The 21,354-nt window shown below is 36.1% G+C and overlaps 1 protein-coding gene and 1 pseudogene across 1 annotated transcript in view; one reads left to right on the forward strand and one right to left on the reverse strand.

Annotated features, from left to right (window-relative positions):
• LOC129252848 (neuroligin-4, X-linked) overlaps positions 1-17,736 on the forward strand; it is a 112,788-nt gene extending 95,052 nt beyond the window's left edge. Inside the window, exons 8-11 of the mRNA XM_054890985.1 lie at positions 10,838-10,989; positions 11,212-11,327; positions 15,955-16,726; positions 16,868-17,736. Coding sequence (XP_054746960.1) covers positions 10,838-10,989; positions 11,212-11,327; positions 15,955-16,726; positions 16,868-17,234 — 1,407 coding nt within the window. The 3' untranslated portion in view covers positions 17,235-17,736. The remainder of the gene's footprint in view (positions 1-10,837; positions 10,990-11,211; positions 11,328-15,954; positions 16,727-16,867) is intronic.
• A 2,973-nt stretch (positions 17,737-20,709) lies between these two features.
• Positions 20,710-21,152, reverse strand: LOC129252858 (uncharacterized; annotated as a pseudogene).
• Positions 21,153-21,354: the final 202 nt, after the last annotated feature.

Consider the following 21,354-nt stretch of genomic DNA (forward strand, 5'->3'; position numbering starts at 1 on the left):
TGATAGTCTGACGACGTACAATATTTGGCTTTATAAGCTCCAAAGCAATTTCTTTCAAAAATAACTTTCTCTGTGTCATGGTTTGGGAATTGCATTTATAAATAATCTGGGCGTTTATACCAGCAATATTAATAATTGTAAAAAATAGTTGCATGGGCCACCTGCGAGTAGTTCCGGATACCGAATACGTTTCCTTCATCTGGTCCACAGTATCTACTCCTCCCTTTGTGTGGTTATAAAATGTTATAATTTCGGGTTTGATTTTGTCACCCGTTTCATCATCTATTCCGTCGTCGGTATGAAAAGAAGATAACACAAGTACAATTTTCTTATCTTTATTTTTTGGAATATGCGAGACAATAGTTTTGTTTTCACCAAAACCAAATAGGTTATGAGTTATTGGTCTTCCTCTTGTCGAAATGAATTGACGAGGAATTTCCCTCTTATTTTTTCTTAGTGTAGCAACAGCTGTCGTCCTGTAGTTTTTGTAAAGATCATCAACCAGGGGTATGGACATAAAGTAATTGTAAAGTAAAGTTTTTATATTGGAGCAGCAATTCTTTTGACGATACTAGCAGGTGAATTATTTAACTGATAAAGTCCAGGTGGCTGTTTTCTGCAGTATATTTCCATTTTATAATTGTAAAACGTCCTTGAATCAACCAATGCGTTGATTTTTAATCCGTACTTAGCTGGCTTATTAGGCATATAAATTCGGAACTTACACCTTCCTCGAAAAGATTCCAGCATTTCGTCAATGGTGCAGTATTCTCCAGGAATAAAATGTTCGGAACAATAGCCATTAAATTCTTCAAATATTTCTCTGAACGCTGCAAGATTATCTAATTGTGATCTGGCTAAACGAGACAAAGTTTCATCGAAACGAATCACACGGACTATGGATAAAAAAAAGCTTGATCGACATTGTTGCTCTGAAAATATCTGGAGCAGTTCTATCATCTAGCCAAAGCTCCTTTAAATTCGAATGGTTCAATTTTTTTAATCCAGCCATATACAAAATTCCAATAAATGCTTTCATCTCCGCCAAATCTGTTTCCTTGCAATCCCTGTCTCTTTGGTACAAATCAGTCACTTTTTGAATGTACATATTTGTGTATGTTACAAATTCTTCAAGTAAAGTATCTTTCAAAAATAGTGCGAGGCATTGTGAAGGGGTTATAGGGTCTTTCGCTGTGCCCTTAACTCCTGGAAGATGTGTAACTATGTTACAGCGTCTAGTACGTATATTGCGAGTGGATACATCCGTAGCCCATTTTGTACACATATCTTTTCCCAAATAAAATTGTCGCCTTCCTCGCGGCATTTCGACGTTTTTATCTTGATCAAAACCTGCGTCGGTATCAGAAGATTGTTCTGTGTCACTTTGGTGATCAGTGTGTTCACTTTTACAATCACAATCGTCCTCGTCATCCAAAATTTCGTCCAACCAAGATGCAATTTGTGAGGTGTCATTTGCCAGACGACGACGTTTGCTATTAGTTTCCATTATTTTGTTAAAACATTTACCTAATAATTATAAAGAGAAATTATACGCGTTTATTGCAAAAAGAAATATATTAAAATACTTACGTAGTTAGGCGCGCAATGAGCAAAATGCCGCACATATAAAGTAAACCAATATCTTTGATCTCTATTCGCACACTACACACTTCGAATGCTTCTTATTGCAAAGACATATCATTTACTTAGAGGTACTGAACGCCGTTATTCTAGGACTAACGGTAAACATCTAAAATTTGGCAATTTTAAAATTGCGTGAGCAAATTGCTCATAGCGCGCCTTCTGAAGGGTTAATCCTATATCCCCCTTTGAGACCACTATATGAAAGAAATTTTAAAAATCATGCATTTGTAAGCACGCTAGAGTTTACAACTGTTTCAGAAAACTATTTGCCGTAAAGTTTGATAATCGGTCTTCTCAGCAAAAATTTTCATAAGCAGGATGCGTTATGTTGCGAACGCACAAAGCTGCTGCCTGAGTCGGTAATTAAATTTTTTGTTGGGTTCATTTTGTGTTTTGCACAACCGGCAAATTTTGTCAAGAATTGCACTCTCTACTAGAATCAGTTCAATAAAAAGTGACTCATAATATAAATAAGCTCATTTCATTTTCGAAAGACGCTCAAGTACATAGTTAAAAACTTTAATAGGATGTAAAAAACAGTTTGTTTGAATAAGAAAAGCTTTGGGAGTTGTGATATATGGTCAAGGTATTTGCCCTAATGTCATTTCTCCTATTCCAATATGAAAAAAATGCATATAGGTATAGTGGAATAACGATGACTCGCAAGGTTAATATGTAAAAAATCGCGATAATTCATATAGTTTATCCTTTCTTTCCTGTTTACTTGTACGCGGCGGACGCTTAGTGTTTGAATGAAATTAAGTCGTAGTTGACGAAATAGTAGGACGCCGCAAATCGATTTTAAGCATTACTTTTGCTTTTGGGGTTTAGAACTGCTTTATTACTCGTCATTTTAGTTGATAGTGTTCTATAGCTCGCAATTTCACTAATCCGTGATAACGCGTAATATTTTTGTGGTCCTTACATTATGAGTTATCGCAATTTCACTGTGGCTTCCTTTGTAGCGCCATCTAGCAATTCTTTAAATAAAAAGTAGATATCAAAAATACGTTCCTAATGGAAGTTGGTATTAAAAAAATAGTATTCATAAAAATTTAGTTAATATGAATTTTACATTGACTTAACATTCCTTCTTTTAAAAACTAGTGGCCTCAAAATAGTTTTTATAGCTATGCTCTATTGACCTATATAGAATCTGAAGATGCTAGTAACAATATCGAAAAAAATTGGCTGACCTTAATATACTTTACATATTTAAGGTATGTTTTCCTAGATCTACTGAGAATTCTCATTGAGAAAGTATGACTGTAGGTTATATTTATTTCACAAACAATATACCTATGCAGGCACTTCTTCAACCCAGACGAAGGTTAAGAACTACAAAATGCATATTCAAATTTAGTCATTTTCTTTATCTCTTCATTTCTTTTTTGTTTTATTTTTTTTATATTGTACTAAAAAAGTATGACAAAAATTTTTTTTTCACCAAATATTTGCAAATGGCGTCGTTCTTTATTTTTTCACATTTCGCACTTGGGAACAAGACAGCCACATTCGGTCCAAATAAAGATTTCCATCACTCAAAATCACTTCTTTTATTTATTAAAAAAGTCTTTCACAAAGTAAATTATATATAAATATATAATTGGCGCGTACACCCTTTTTGGCTGTTTGGCCAAGCTCCTCCTCTTATTTTTGCCGTGCGTCTTGATGTTGTTCCACAAATGGTGGGACCTACAGTTTTAAGCCGTTTCCGGATGGCAGATATTTTTTATGAGGAGTTTTTTCATGGCAGATATACACTCAGAGGTTTGCCATTGCCTGCCGAAGGGCGACTGCTATTAGGAAAAACTTTTTTCTTCATTTTGGTTTTTCACCAATATTCGAACCTCTTCTCTCTGTGAATTCCGAATGGTAGTCACGCACCAACCCATTCGGTTGCGGCGGCCGCCACAAAGTAAATTACTGGTGATTAATTTTGCGCCACGGCAAAAATTATAGAAATGGCAAAAATAAATTGAATGGGCAACAATTTCAAAACAAAAATGCCTTGATGCGAATCATTAAAATAGCTTGGCATCAAATTTCATGAGGCTCCTGCGAATCCATTCCTCAACGTAATTTATAAATAAGCTTTAAAACATAAATATAAAAAAAAGTATGTATTTATTATTATTTTTTCTTAGTTGGATGTGATATTAGTAAGGTTAGTTTTACTGCTGCGAAATATTTTGATGCAAGTTTATTTTCGAGCAAAGTACTGTCTTAACTTGAATTATCAGAAAACCTTCGCTTACTACATAGATCAAATAAGGTTGCTTTAGTAACCATTTTTTCCCCTAAAAATTATTACCTCTAGTCAAGTGAACCGGACTGTACATACATATGTAAGTATATACACATTTTTGCAGCACAGAAACATCACTTGAAGCCAGCTGTCAATATACCAGTGCTGGAAACGTAATTGGGCAAATAATTCCACTCACTCAGTCTGTCGTTGGGGCAATCAGAGCACTCAGTCTGCCAGTCCATTCATCTTTTACCCAATCAATCACTGAAAACGTCAATCTGCACTTACGTCGACTAGTTAATTTTAATTGTACACTGATTGATTTGGAGAATTACTTATTTGGTATTATTTAAATGTATTATTTGTTGAATGTCAAAGCTCACATTTTTGTACTGACGATGATATATTAATTGCCAATAAATGAAAGTGAAGTTACATGAAGCTTAGATTAAAGGAAATACAGAATCACTGAGTGAATATAAAAACCATAATAAATTATTAAAACAATCAAAACGCACCCTACAAGGTTATATTTAGTAGCAATCCTTGTAGGGTGTGAAAATAGCTCACAGACCCGCCAAGGCCAAATGTAGAGAATTTTGGCACAAAAAAGTGATAATACCAGTCACAAAAGAAAAACAAATATTTCCATTACTTTTCTTTACCAGGAATTTAACCCACCGTTGGACACCTTTTTTAAATCCTTCGGCTGGGCACCCAGGTCTGGCCTTTTTTTCGTCCTGTTCGATGTTCCTTTTTAAAAGTTTAAATCCAATAAATCGATAGAAAATTGGAAGATCAAGTCGTTAGCTCTAATCGCAATATTTTAAGTTCACGTCCAAAGTCGACAAATCCAGCCTGGCCAGACCCGAGTGACCAACGGAGGGTTAAAAATTGGGTATGAAAAGATTTTGGTACATTTGAAGAGGTGCTGCGATTCTAAGTGAAAGAAATAAAGGGAGTTACAAGGTGGGGCTAAAAAATATAGAAACTCATCTGCCTCTTAAGGAGGACTACCAATTTTTTAGTGGGAAATCTCTTCTTTCAAGTGCTTTCTGGCTTTTCTGTAAATAAATATACAGTCAGCGTCAAAATAAAGTGTATACCACATATTAACCCATCTTCGGCCGCTACAAGAATTCGACATATTCCATTTCCTTTTTAGTCAGTGCTTATAGGACCATAATCAAGAAAAATTAAAAAAAAAAAAAACATTCTGACCATCGGTGTTTTAGATATGGACTGGTCGAAAAATCGACCGCTGGCCAAAAACCGTCAAATATATTAAAAAAAATACAACATTTATGAAAAAAATTTAGCACACGAAGTCAATTTATTTCATTTTATTTCAAATACAAATATTTTTTTGTTGTTTTATTGATAGAAAAGTCAGCTAGCAAATTTTTATGATAATCATCAAAACATTTAGTATGTAAATTAATATTGCATTTTGCATTGCAAGTAAAAATAGTATGTTTCTTGCAAAATTTACACCGCCGAAATTTGTTTTCAATGCTTCTCATGACGGTGTGTACCCTTTCATTGATCCGAGGAAGGTTCGATGGACCTTCATCTCCATGTTCGTTTTCATACTCGTCCTCGTCCTTGTCGTAATTCAATAATTCTGTTGTGACTTTGGAACGAAAAGCAATTTGTGACAGTGGTTTTATCTTTTCAATTTTTGCCATCATACAATGAAGTTTCCATGCATTGACCATTGCGTTACCAAGAGCATTTGTCCATATTGGCAACCACCATTTTGTTCCTCTCATACATATTCTATAATTTGCCACCGCATTATCATGGAGATCCACACCACCCATACCATGATTATACTCTTGAATAACTTTTGGCTGCGGGATAGTGATAGTTTATTTTTTCTTCCGACAATATCTTTTAGTGCTAATAATTGGATTGACTGTGGAGTTATTAGTTATAACATTGACTACAGCATTATAATTCCACCGAACAGTAAATATTTCTTGCTGATGATCAAGTAGTTGGTCAAATGTTCCTCGTATTTCTTTTTTTAAATTTCTCAAAGGAGAATCGCCCATTCTGTTTTCGCGTATATTACGAGTAGCAAAAAATCGACGTTCGTTCAGAAGGCACTTTAGATGGTATGAAGAGAAAAAATTATCAAAGAAAATGATGTGGCACTCAGGGTCAGATACGTTGGCAAGCAAGTCTAAGACTGTTTGTGCGCCTAGACCAATAGTTTTATCGTGAGGGGTTGCTGCTCCCCCGTACAATGAACTAGAAAATAAGTACCCACTTTCAGAGCATAAGCACCATGTTTTAAACCCAAACCGGATTGGCTTTCCCTTGATAAACATTTTGCAGGAGTGGCTTCCAAAGTATGGAATCATCTGTTCGTCTATAGAGAGATTATGGCTAAAGAGTCAAAACTGCATAAACTTTTTGTTAAGAGCGTCAGTAATAGGACGAACCTTCGCAAAACGGTCTGCTGCGTTTAAATTCGTGCTGTCAGCGAGATGGAAAAACTGCTTAATTTTTTTAAACCGATATATATGAAAACACAAAATGTGCTTTTATACGACCGAGACTACGAAAAAGAATATGCGAAGCGCAGATAGAAAGCATATTCAAGCGAAAAACTCTAAAACTAAAAATCTTAGCGGAATGCCAACATTCCACCGCTGCATCCCTTTTAGGATAGTTCCGCCCTAGTTCGATATTAGACGAAGGAGAAATAGTTCGATTTGGAGGTATTTTCTAATAGTCCCGTACCATCCAATATAGGACAGGTTCGATTTTGGAGGTAAGGTACTAGTACTGAACTAGAATTTTTGTTCACTAGTAGTGATTTTCCCTGAAGGGGTAGTACCTTTCCTATACCACAAAGATACTCACTTCCATCTCTTTCAATAAGAAAAAAATATTGCTAGATTTTGTTCTATTCTACATGACAGTTCCTGGCCAGCGGTCGATTTCTCGACGTCCATGAAACAGTAAAAATTATTGCAATATCGATATGTTACTTTTTTGATTCTCTTAATTTCATCTTTTTTTCACAATAAATTAGTAACAATTATTTGTTTTTTTGTTTTTCATTATTTTTTCATCTGCACAAAAAACACGTAAAAATAGTGATAATTTCATTCTTTTACAAAAATCTGCCCTGAACCTTTTTTTCTTAAAAAATTATGCTCTGGAAATTAACTAAATTCCAAATTTAAAACTTGTGAAAACTGATCAATAAATTTACATTTAGTTTCTGAGATATTGGAGTCCGAAGTTGGTGGTCGAAAAATCGACCAGCTGCCGAAAATGGGTTAATCAGTTTTGACGACTTATTTATTTATTTTGCAATTTCAGTTATTTTTTTATAAAAATATAGTTTATGCAATAACAAAAAGGGAAAAAGCAAAGTTTCTTACTCTGTATAAAATTTGTAAAAAGTCGGTAAATTTTCATTAAAATTTCAAACTTTTTACTCAGAGATTTAGAAAAATTACGGGTAACCAGTTTTATAGAAAGTGTAGGTTTCAAGCAGATCAAAAGTTACACTGATTTTAAGAATTTTTTTCCGACGCGGTCTTGTACATTTTCTCCATTTAACGCTTACTCCACATTGTTTTATATGGGAAAAAACACCATCAGCAAAAATCAACGCAATTTTTGAACCACTTGAAACTTACACCTCTGTGGGAGCAGAGGAAGAGGAACGTCTCCTCTGCGTTGGAGAGATCAAGTGGAAAGACCAAGTGGTTTCACTTGGTGTGCCCAACTGGCGCCGGTTTGCACGAGAAAGAAATGACTAGCGCGCTTTATTAAACTCGGCCAAAATCGCGTAAGCGGTTATCGCACCAATTAAGAAGAAGAAGAAACTTACATCTTATTATACCAATGATTTATAAAACTGCATACATGAAATTTCTCTATAAATTATGGCTACTATTTTTTACAAATTTCACGCAAAGTACAAGGAGCTGGAAATAAATCCAAAGACCTGAAAACTCAGGGTCAATGCCCGGTTTCCATCACAACCGAGAGTTGAAACTTTGCTAACTTTAGGAGTTTTTCGAGTGATTGTAATGCTTTGAGAGTTCGCTTTGGTCGCTTTTGTAGTCATTGAAGTAGTCTTTAATAATATCAATACAAGCGTCGTAACGGGTGCCCTAGAGGATTTAGAAGTCGAATCTAATATTGCTACTCTGATCGAGACTATACTTGTCAGAAAAAAGGTAAATTCAAGATAAGACAACAGAATAATAAGCAGGCAGGTCTACAGAAGTACTCCCCAATGAGGAGCCTCTCCTCTCTCCTCTGGATTTCGGTAGTGAACGGCTTTCTACTGACCCTAAAGAAAAGGGCTTGCCACCGCACAGCTTACGCTGACGCTCAAGGAGATTCTGCGCTCTAACATGGCCACGCTTGGCAAGTGGTCAGAGAATATTTGACTCGGAACAAACCCCGATAGAACTGAATTAATTCTGTTTACAAGGAAACATAGTCTACCCACAGTGTCCCCGTTAATCTTCAAGGGTGCGGAGACTCCTTTGATAGATAATGTTAAATACTTATAACTCATATTAGTCAGGAAATTTACGTGGAAACCTAATATTGCGAATAAGGTTTCAAACGTCCAACTTTGCAGTGCATACATGCAACAAAGCGGCCGGAATCAAATGGGGATGTAAAGCTCGTGTGTGACACGAAGTGTTAGTGTCACACACCGGCTTGACACTTCGATAGTTGGAACTATTTTAATATACGGAATACTAGTGGCGTGATTATCAACTCAAAAGGCAAGTTATACAAAACTTTAAGGACCACCCCTAAAAAGCTAATCAACTTGCCTGCTCTAAGTCTGGTAGGAAAGCAAGGGCCGCCGCTTCAGCGCTTAGACTTAATAGAATGGCGCTATAGAAGCGGCTCTAAGTAGTTACAACCAAGAAATCGACTATTCTTTCCCTAATCTAGCAGACAGAAGTCTTAGCTATAAAGAAGGTAAATGTATGCCTTAACACAAATGCCGTAAAAAAAACTACGATAAATAACTTCTCGAATAGCCAGGGGGGAACCAAATCAATGAAAGCAGTTATACTAAGATAAAAGGTTGTTTAAGAATGCCTGGTAGATCTAAGTGATACTAGCACCATCTTCAAGGCCAGCTTTATATGGATTCCGGGACGAGTTATTGAAGGAAATTGTAAGGCCGATGAGATAGCCAGAAAGGGGACCACTGCAAATTCTCTTCTTCTTCTGGCACGATAACCGCTAACGCGATTTTGGCCGAGTTTAACAAAGCGCGCCAGTTATTTCTTTCTCGTGCAAACCGGCGCCAGTTGGACACACCAAGTGAAGCCAAGTCCTTCTTCACCTGATCTTTCCAACGCAGAGTAGGCCTTCCTCTTCCTCTGCTACCACCAGCTGGTTCCGCATCGAATACTTTCAGAGCCGTAGCGTTTGTATCCATTCGGACGACATGACACGTAGCCGCTGGATCTTTATTCGCTGCGCTATGTCTATGTCGTCGTAAAGCTTATACAGCTTATCGTTCCATCGTCTGCGTTATTCGCCGCTGCCAACGTGCAAAGGTCCAAAAATCTTACGCAGAATCTTTCTCTAAAACACTCCAAGCGTCGTTTCATCAGATGTTGTCATCGTCAAAGCTTCTGCGCCATACGTTAGGACGGGCATGAAATTAAGGACAAAAATAATATCTTCCAGGAGGTCAACCGGTCATGGAGAGATGAAAATACTTGTGTTACAACGAGGCTAATTTGGCCTTAAATAGATACGAAAAGGTCGGAAGAGCGGCTCAACCTCTCAAGAAAAAGCATCTCAAAGGTCGTAGCTTATGTCACCGCTCATTGGCAGTTAGGTAGGCACTCTTCTAGACTAGGAGTAATTTCTCATGAATACAGCAGAAGTTGTACAGACGAGAGAGAGGAAGAAGGATTGGAACACTTCCTCTGTAATTGTCCAACCTTAGCTAGGAGTAGAGCAAATTTGTTATGGAAATAACATTTTTACTCTCCGGTGTGGGGTTAAAACCTATGCCACGCTCGATAAAAGAGTCTAACTGATTCTATGAAAAATAAACAGTAAGGTTCCCGTATTACACAGTGGTACCACAATGGGCCTGTATGGTCTAAGTGAGTTGGCTCTTTTAATCCGACTCTCACAAAAACCTAAGCTAATCTGTAATGCTTGCATGGTCAAACTAACCTTGCGACCTTAGAAGTATGGGTTCTTGCCTCGCGTGCGCAGAGTTGGCACGTAACAAGCCTTTAAAGTTTCACGTTATTCAAATTTTATACTTTTTAAGCTATATCGGATTTTAACAACAATTGCTATTATCGTCAGATAGAGGATCCAAATGAAGGTATATAAATTCATTGTGATATTCAAAAGAACACAATACAATTTCATAGATATCTGGTCGGCTGTTTCAGAGAGGAAGTACACACAAACACACCCTGTTTTATAGCGTTTTCCAATGAGAGTGGGTCAGAATAGAAGAAAACCAGATGTGTGTGAGGTGTTGATAGATTTTATTTTTTATTTCAAAGGCACTTGATAAGCACTTCGTGTGGAAAATTTAAACAGATAAGCTGGAATACATTCAAATCGTTCAAAATAAAGTCTATAAATTAGAATCGTGTGACTTGGGATGGTGATTTTGGCTGCGGTGAATGAATAAAAAGCAATAGATTTCATTGAGGTTGCCAAAACAATATGTCCGCTAAAAGTCCACTTTCAAAAAGATTCTTATGTATATTTATTTTCGTGAAAACATATGCAATTACGTACTTTTAAATACATCTAAGACATCTCAAAAGCATAATAAATATATACTTACCTACATATATAGGTACATTCCGTAGCTAAACATCTAGGCAGAACCATATATAATGCACCCTTTAAGTATTTTTATTTTTTTGACTGCAAACTCTATCTAAATTTTTTCAGCGCCAAGGCTGTATACATGGCGAGGATCTACCTTACATCTTCGGTGCTCCACTGGTTGGTGGCTTTAGTCATTTTACACGCAATTATACAAAAACGGAGATTAATCTTTCGGAAATCGTCATGCTTTACTGGTCCAATTTCGTGCGTACTGGGTAAGTAATGAAATGAGAACAGTAAATTGTTGCATGCCAAAAAGGTTATACCTACTTGTATGTGGTAAAGCATTAGTGTACTCAAAAATATTGATAAGATAAATACAAATACTAGAGAGATACTTATTTTTTATATTATTAAGCTTTTTTGTGTTTCACAGAATTTAATCTAATATATCTAATTGTGCTTGTACTCGCTACGTCGCTCTTATTTTTTTCCAGTAATCCGAATGAGCAGATGGAAGGCGATCACCCTAATAGTCGACAAGAGCGCAGCCGCTACAAAACGATCGAGTGGACAGCTTATGAAAGTGTGCACAAAAAATATCTCAATTTTGGTGAGTTTCAAAAAAAAATAAACTATATTTTAAAGACCTCTCAAAGTGTTCAATATTCAAGTAATTACATTTTGTCATGTATCCATCATCCATACTACAATAATACTGTAAGAGCTTCGTGTCTGTATGTGAAAGTAATGTCAAAAAGATAATTGCGGTAGAAGAGGGAGTAACACAAAATATCAAAATACCATTTTAAATAGACTTTGTCTATCGGTTTGTCTATTTAAACGAGGTAATCATAAGGGTTGAACCACATTTGATTGGACTTTCAACAATAGTTGAATGAAATTGCTGAACAGGTTACACGCTACTCTTTGTCCTTCAGCCTTTTAGACTCTCTAGGCATCAAAAGAGAAATTAGAATTTCGACTCAGATGATGGGTCTTATACGTCGAATGACAATGTGGTCATGGTACTTTTTTCGAAGCTTAGTATCTACACGAATTCATGGCATGTATTTGTAATGGATGGCACTTCAAAAGACAATATCGAGACTTATTTATTCAGAAATTATATTGTTGGCATAATTATTTGTCAGAATGAAACAAATGCAATATAAAAATTTCTGGATTTAAATACTAAACGTGTGCTCGCTTCAAATTCTGTTAGTCAACTTAAGTGCCAATTTTTAGCTCTGCCATTTGCTGTTTGTTTCGTAGTATTACCAGCAGTACCATAGTTGACACATTTCTGCCTAGAACATACTTCAAAGCTTACTTATGGGCACGGAATCTTTTGTTCTAGAATCAGAGATCTATCTGCGTATAAAACGCGCGCATTTAAGTTTTATAGGGCGTATTCGGTAGTCTAGCGTAAGTGTACTAGCCTGCCAGCCCAGAGGTTTTCTATTCTAATCCAACGCAAAGCACGGTCCTCGTTCTTTTCGAAAATGTACCTACTTCCCTGTTTCTAAAAAAACAAATAAAAAAACCAAATCTCATTCCTCGCACCCAAAAACATATCCTTTCCATCCCTACTCCCGCACAATAGTTAACAAAAACAAACAGTTACACATTGCATCAGTGGCGCCAACAAGAGGAAGCTGGTAATCGCGATAATAGCGCAGGCACACGAAATTTAGCGAAATCCTCAACCATCTGTGTGATCCTTCTGCCAGAAATATATGAAACACAGATGGCGGTTCAAGTAGTAAAAAGGCGTTGTTCTTAAGCAACGACAGGTGGGCATTTCCACCACTTAGGACTGGTAGCGGCTAGCTAATCGCTGTTAGAAATCAAATAGATTAACGAAAGCAACGCAAGACTGAGTCTTGTTTAGGCCGTATGCTCCCGAGAGGAGTGAGCAAGGAAGAAAAAACAAAGACTCACCGGTACTTGGCTTACTCTAGAGAGACAAGTCACTTCTCCTTAGGTAAACGGAAGTTTCATAACCACACGAAAAAAAGTTGAAAAAAAGTGTCTCTGTATTTAAGGTTTATAATGAGAGCATTTCGGTATCATTCTAAATTTTTGTATCCTTCCGCAAACTGCCGAAATCCTTTTCAAAAACAATATGTCATTACTCTAGTTTTGAAACGTTTTTTATCTAAAGAGCTAATGCTCTTTTGAACTCCGAACTCGATCAGTTAGGTAGAATTGTATGCCCCAAGATACTCTTTTTGTGTCATCAAACTTAAATTCTGAAAATTAAATTTGAAACTGCTTTGCTAAATTCATGAACACAAAATTTATAACACTTCAAACGTTTACCAGCTCATAATGAACAATTCAACAATGTTCGGTAGATGGCGCTCGGATCGAAATATTTCGAAAGGGGTTATTTCTGACTAGTTTAAGGGGATGTCCTTAATATATGTCACCGACACACAGTTCAAACTTTTGCTGCTTCATCTCGTTACTTGTGATGTTAGTGATTTTTTAACTTGATTTATGTTCTTATTATTATCCATATTGTTAAAAACTAACAATTGTAACACCTATGTGCATGACAGGCAACACTAAAAAAGAGTACGCAAAGTTAAAGCCACAAAACTTGCTCTGTATGAATACGGTCTAATGAAACTTGCAAGCATTTGGCAGCATTGAAAACACTGAGTTATACCAGTTTTATGTGGTATAACCACACACGCTAGCGGCGAATCTTGCTCGATAACTTTGTTCTTGCTTTCGCTTGCAAATTTTTTGACAATTAATCGAGCTTAAAGGCGAAATGGCGAATATGAGAGACCTTATATTATGTTAGCGTGAAAGTAGAATAGAAGGAAAAATTCGAGTCTAAGGAAAAATTACTGTTGAAATAGTTTCAGCGGGAGTCGAGGCTTCTAAGAGAAATTGTAAATACCACTCAACAGAAACACTCCCAAGAAAAAGTGACAAAGTCGGGGCGCTACGCTGTTGCAGATTAATAATATGTGATAAGTTCAATATAGCTAACCCAAAAGAGGAAGAGTTGTAGTATAGATCCTTGGAGATATTTGACAAAATAACCTACCATCAAAATGGGTGGCATTCCAAAACCTTTTTGTGAATTGCGGATGACACAAGAGCATATTCGAAGAGTTCAAGCTTAAGCTTGGAGATAATTCTATAAGTGTTTTTATTTAGAAGGCAATTGTTACAAAATTGCTTGTTTACGGGAACGACTTTAAAATTTTGCGCAATTGAACTTCAAATAAAGAGAAAAATAAAAAGCCATGATAAACGAAAGGTTTCCAATTTCTAAGCAAAAATGTATGCCGCCAAGCCTAAGGGAAGGTATAATTGATTTTCTTTCAAAAAAGGGAATAACTTTGACTCTCCAAAAAAGAATCTCTGCCTTTCTGTTTATCCCTATTTATTCGACTAGTCCTCGAAGGAATGGACATTTTTGAAAAAGTTTTTTAAACTCAAACCTTCTGGTTCCCTGCGCTATACAGCTGTTCGACTATTAGAAGTTAGATGGAAAAAGGTAAAATCTATAGGAAATAATTTTCCTCTTCCTTTAGTAACGAATACCCGTTAAAATAAAGTGTGGAAAAGGTTTCGATCCTTTCTGGCGAATGGATATCTTAACTGGCTAAGTTTGAATAAAATTAGTTGATATCCAAGATCTTTTATTTTTCGATGTATAACATTATGAAGCCTTAAGATGGTTAGAGATAAACAGAATATCATCAACAGATATTCTAGCATTCTATCAGACAGCGAAGCTGCCCTACGGGCCCTGGATGCATTCGAAATAACATAAAGAAGTGTCTTACATTGTCGCCAATCTTTTAGTGAGATGGCCGAACAAGATCGTATCATCTTATGCTGGGTTCTAGGCCACAGATATATATCAGGCAACTATAGGGCTGACCAACTTACAAGGGAAAGTACCTGCATGCTTAATATAAGTAATTTTATGGGAATACCTCTCAGAACTTGTAAGCTTCTTATTAAGGACGTACTAATCTGTTCTGCAAATCAAAGATTGAATAACGTTAGCACCTGTGAAATTGCTAGGCAAACATGGCCAAAACTAAATCTAAGTCTGTCCAAGAATATTATATAATTTAGTAGACTTCAAATCAGGACCTTAGTAGGGGCCCTCACAGGACATTGTCTCACAGGAAATCATGCAAGGAGATTAGGCGTATACACGCATGATTTCTGTCATAGCAGCTCGAATGAAGAGGAGTTGGAAACAATTTAGTACCTTTTTTGCACATTGCCGGCACTAGACAGAAACAGGAACCGATACTTAAGATCCTACTTCTTGACGAATATAGATATTCTATACACTTTACGTATCAACAGCGCTTTGTCAAAAGCTCAGGATTGTTCAATATGGAATGGGAAATGTAGTCCAGCCCCTGCGGCTCACAACGGACCCATTTCGTGGTCTAAGCGGCGTCGCTAACCGCGAATTTTTTACATCTGATTTCATATTAATAATTCTTTTACTAAAATATAGTTTGTTCTCTTTCAAAAATCATGTAAATGTAAGTTTGTGCAAATTTTAAAAATAATTCAACAAATCTCAAATTTTATAGCTCTTTAAATTTTTATATAATAAAGTGCCAGATTGCCGTGCACGAATGAGTTGATAAAAAAAAATGTCTAATAGCATTTTTCCTTACTTAAAAGTTGATAATTTTGCCCTTTTTTGTTCCATTTAAGATTTTGAGCCGGTTCTATTTATAATGAAGTTGGCTTACACTTTCACGGTTGTTTTTAGTTAATTTCAAGTTAGGGTCAAGAAAGCGCTACGCTTGCAGTAATGTCTAAAGAAAATTTGTAATAAATATAAGTAATTTTCTAAGTTAAAAAAATATAAAAAGCCAAAATATTTGAGTTTTCTTGATTCTCAAAATTTACTAAAGAAAACCTTACATGTACGTATATATATATATAATCTTTGAAAGCATAAACCGTTCTTTTAATAAACCCGAGTTTTAACAATAAGTAAAGATTTTGTGGGCGTATGGAACATTTTGCGTAAGGTTTAGTGTTGGACTTTATTGCATCTGCAACAATGAATACAATGTCACCTTAAAAGTACTTGACATATTTTTTTTAAATTATAGAACAGCATCATTTTCTCTTTTTTCCAAATATTCCTCGTTCTCTTATAAGAAACAAAAACAAATTCAATGAACTTACACAGTTTTTAATCAACCTAATTCATTTCCTTTCACTTGCAGACACAAAACCGAAACTCAAGAATCACTATCGCGCTCACCGCTTATCCTTCTGGTTAAATCTCATCCCCGACCTGCACAAGCCAGGTGGCGATAACGTGCCCGCCGCCCATCATCAGCTACTCGACGATTCGGATGATGAAGTGGACAATAATATTGCCAGTGACGGAACCATTAAACCACTTAATCCACCCTATTCACCGCATGCAGGCAGCGCAGCGCTTGGTAATTTTACATTATTTACTAATCAAGTATTCTCGCTGCTCAATCTCTCGTCGCCCTCTTCAGCACGCAACGCCTCGCGTTATGGCGGAAAAATATACCCCGGCGATGAGGGTAGCGAAGCGCATGCCGCCGGCAGTGGAGCGCCACCTGACACGCAGGATGGCTTTGCCGCATACTCAACAGCATTGAGTGTCACAATAGCCATTGGCTGTTCACTGCTGATATTGAATGTACTCATATTCGCTGGTGTTTACTATCAACGCGACAAGACGCGACTCAGTGAACCGCGCGCGCAAACAAAACTCAAACGGCAGGAAAATGGGCAAATGCCAAATAATATTTGCGGTGATCTAGAGACGTTAACGATACACACGAAAAGTGATCCGGCGACGATACTCTCGCATCATCATGCACTACAACATCAACACCAGCTGCCGCCACCTGAATTTGCGGATATACCGCATCGCGCACCGCCACCACCGAAACATTTAAAGTCGATGCAAGAGGCGAGTGGCAGCTTGAATGTGGGTGGGGCGCTTAATGTGGCGGGCAGTGCAGTGGGTGGGGGAGGGATTATAGGAGCTGGCATGAGTGGTGGAAATGGTACGGGGAGCGGAAGTATGGGTGGTACAAGTGGCCAAGGAGGTAGCGGGACTGGTGGCAGTGGCAATGGTGGCGGTGCTGGTAATATGATGGGTCTCATGCCGCCTCCACATGCGCTTCAAGTGATGGGCAATCAATGTGGCACACTAACAAAAAAGAGTTGTATGAAACAAACGCAGCAACAACAACAACAGCAGCAGCATCAACAGCAACAGCAACAACTAGTCGTAACGCACCAACAGCATTTGCAGAATCATCATAATCAGAGTATGACGACGGCGTTAATGGGTGGTGGTAGTGGTGGTGGTGGTCCACCGCCCCCGTCAGTATCCAACGCACAGGCACATCAACATGCCCATGCCCAACAACAGCACCATCAACAGCAACAGCAACAACAACAAGTACAGCTGCAACAAACACAGCAACATCCGCTAATGGATGAATTGCGAGTGTGACATTAATTGACAGTGCGTTTCAAATGTGATCTCTAGCGGTGATGAAATGATTGTGATTGTGATGTGAAGTGAAGTGGAAACGGATTACACACAAATGGCACATGCTTGTCTGATATTCGACTACGTATGTAAGTGTGAATGTGTGTGTGACTGTTGCATGAATGTGTTTAATTGAATGTGAATAGTTTCCATTGTTTCGGCGCAAGCGACACGACGGCCTTGGTTTTTCATGGATGTTACGTATACGCCATGCAGAACCCGGCGCTTTATACAAATAAACTACTAAACTGTGCGTAGTCATTTCATTTTGTGAATGTGCGAAAGCAATGTGTGTTTGCACCAAACCACAGCGAGATTACATTACGTAGACGCATTATTGTTAATTATATAGGTACTCAAAGGAAGTAGATACTAAATTTGGAAAAACAAAAATTGAGTAATTATGTAGAAGGCAAAATAGATACGAGTATAAATAATATTTAATGGAAGAGTGCATAGCAACCAAAAACCATAAAAAGTATAATTAAATAAACTTACTGAAACAAAATTTCTAACTATAGCAGTATTTAGAACAAAATTAAATTTTAAACTAAAGCAATTATTTGTAATACAAAATTATTTTCAACAAAAAAGTTTATAAAAAAAATTGTGACGATGATTTGTTGAAGACTAAAATATAGAACATTATATACTAAGAATTGTAAAATATTACGACAACTGTTTTCAAATATATATATATATATACATATATATATATATATATATAAATAACTATGTAGGCCAGGTATTTCACGAGGAACTTCTTACGCTGTTTAAAAAAATCAATCTAATGAACTATAAAAATATTACGGAAGAAACTAGTGAGGAACGAAAGAATAATCTTAAGTTTCTTTTTACAAAAAAACATGGTAGAATCTATTGGTTTGATTGAAACTCTAATTTTGAAACCCAATTGAAAATATAGAGGGTTGCCGGGAATATAGCTACTTAAGGGGAGAGCCTGGTTTATAAGGTCAAAAAAATCAATTTTTTTTTCGTTTTAAGCGATTCCTAATATATTTCAGAATATTCACACAAAGTTACAGAGCCTAATTCTCAATATTTCCGTAGATACAAAGCCAAAGGCAGGCGAGCGTTAGGTAGTTACGCTGTGACCGGACAGCTATAGTACAAACTTTATCTTCTTTTCTCGACTTTTCCTTTTTATGATTTCTTTGAATTGGCGTAAATGAATGAAAAAAAATAATGAACCTTTTGAAATGAATCATAACTTGTTCCCTTCAGTATTAAATTCTCTTCTATTTGAACTAACAAAATAGATAAAAAAAAATGTTTCAAGATTTTTATACCAAGCTGAAGTGAATTTTTTTTTTATAGAAAGACATTTTTTTCTTTAAAACCTCCAAAAAGTTGAAATTTTGGAATTTCTCTCAGTTTTCTTAGTTCTTCTAGAATAAAAAATCATGATTATTAGAAATCCATTTGAATTTGTTGCTTTAGATAATAATTACGAGCTGTATCTTGTACGCCAGTTGGAAACTCCAGCGTTGCAGCGCTCTACTAATTTCTATGTCAAACATTTTTTTTCAACTTATTTTAACCAGTACAACAATTTTTTATACTTTTTAAATGTTCATTAAAAAATAGAAAAAACTTTGCAGTGCTAAATTAATTTTTGCCTTAAAAAAAAAAATTGCAAAGGGATGCAATTTTTAGACCTCATAAACCAGGCTCCCCCCTTAACACATTGTGTGTGGGGCACGTACTAGTACGTTTGCTGACGATTGATTCTAGAACGTGAGACTCATACTAGCACGGGTTCCTGTAACGACATAATATTACAAATTTCAATATTAAATACATAAAATTTGAGGCTGAAAAATTATGTAGTTTTCGATGCCTTGACATTTAACTGCGATTGCACAATTCCGCCGCAAAATGTACCTATCCACAATGTGTTAAAGGCATTATTGTACTTTTGCGCGGTTTTGGTTCTTTGGTTCTTTTTTTTATTACATTTTGTTTTTTTTTTTGTTTTTTTTTGGTTCTTTGGTTCTTTGGTTCTGTTTTTAATTAAATTTCACAAAATTACTTTTAAAGCGCAGAAAAGTGGTTGCTTTTTTGCTGCCAGTTACAATCTACCCGACAGCTTGAAGTATTTAAAGTGGTGAGTAAATTTAACACTAATTTATATCTTTGAGACTATGGATCATGTCCCCAACAATTATAATATTATTCATCGAGAATTTCTGATTAAATCCCCCATGATGTTCAAAACTTAATCATTTACGAGATTTTCAATAATAATTTTTCTTCAAAAAATTTTTTTTTACTAGCAACTTTTTTTAGATATCAATATTAGTTCAAGGCCCAGACTAAATTTTTTGTATACTCAGTTTTTCACTTCCTTATCAATTTAATTTTGTAAAAGACTTTAAGGTTTCAAAGAACTAAATTTTCAAAAAAACTAGCATTACCCAGTGAGCTTCGCACCACCATACATAAAATGGTTTTTTTATATCGCAAGAAATTTTTCATATTAAGTTTTCTTTATAGAACTCGTAAAATGTTTAAACAGTTGAATTAGTTGATTTTTTTCATTCAACATACTTTCTAAATATGTCACAATAGCCTTTTCTGTACTTTTTTAAAATTTGATAGTGGTGGTCACCTATATACAGGTAAGGTGAAAGAACCGATAAAAACTTGTAATTAAACTTTGATTCTTTAATTTCCATTTCAATTTTTTACGCTAAATAAATTATGCTAAAATAAAGTTAAACATGTTTTTCCAGTTCCTCCTGGAGCATTCAATTTTTTATTATATTTTCGTCCAAAATGACTTGCAATTCGATATTGCAATGCATCATAACAGCGATGGAGTTCTGAAATACGTTGTAATTGCTCATTTCTACAATACAAAACAAAATCTGGTGGCCGAAACTGTTCACCAACTACAACAATGGCTACTTCATCAATCGTTGGTACATTGAATCGTCTGGCGTGCTTCCCAATTGGTGTTTTATCGGCTTTTAATATGATTTTGTGGCCATCGGTGGGCATCAGATCGAGTGCCACTTTGAACAATTTCACCAATTCATTGTGTTGATGGAACATTGTTTGCAATTCATTCACGATTGATCTTCTCGTATTCGTCGAAATTGCACAGCGCTGATCTAATTCACGATTCTCATCACCAATAAAATATATTTGCAAAATCTGATGGTCACCATCTGGGAATGGTAGCAAAGACCCAGCTCTATGGTATATTTCACCTTGAATCTGTAAAGTTTGAGAAATATATGTAGATAACTGATCTGAATTTTTAAAAACATCGAACACAGGGACGGCACTTAAATTAAATATGATATTGTTTATTCCAAACGAAGTAATAACCTTAAACGTCGGCATAAATCCATCTCTTATAATATTTATAGCTCCAAAAGATGTCATTTGAAAGCATGAATTGTATTTTTTAATGTTTAAGAGAAAATTCTTCGACGTTTGTGAATTGCCAAAAACCAATGAATGCAAAGGTTCTGGCGCAAGTTGTAGCACCGGCAATTTGACTTTCCCACCAGCACAGCACATACCAGGCGTTTCGTTTCTGAATTTAATTGCTTTGCAATGTATACATTCTATATTCATTTGGCCAATGTAGGCATGCCTGCTGTAATCAATGGTGGCATCGTAATTGAAAGCCGCGCGTTCCATTTGACGTATATCATAAACGGACGTACGCCCACGACGGTTTCTTGGTGCTTCACTATTAACCGACTGATTTCTCCGTCTGTGTCGTTGTGTTTCCACTTCATTTCGTCGAGTACGATCTTTTTCACTATGTGATCTTCGATTTAACGCTGTAGCATTTGATTGACGTGAACGTCAGCCAATGTTTGCTCGTCTTGCACGTGGCATTCTTTTAGTACAGTATATTACTAATTGAATGTAAAAGCAAAACATTGAAAATTATCAAGTCATTTTGGACGAAAATATATAAAAATAAATTTAATTCAAAGTTCAATGTGTGTACGTGGTTAAAACAAACTCATGGTTAACACTCACCAAAAGTATGTCTGTTCGCAATGAGAGCACGATATAAAAGAACTCAAAGCACATA

Source organism: Anastrepha obliqua, chromosome 1 (genome assembly GCF_027943255.1).
Source record: "Anastrepha obliqua isolate idAnaObli1 chromosome 1, idAnaObli1_1.0, whole genome shotgun sequence".
NCBI classification, from domain to species: Eukaryota; Metazoa; Arthropoda; class Insecta; order Diptera; family Tephritidae; genus Anastrepha; species Anastrepha obliqua.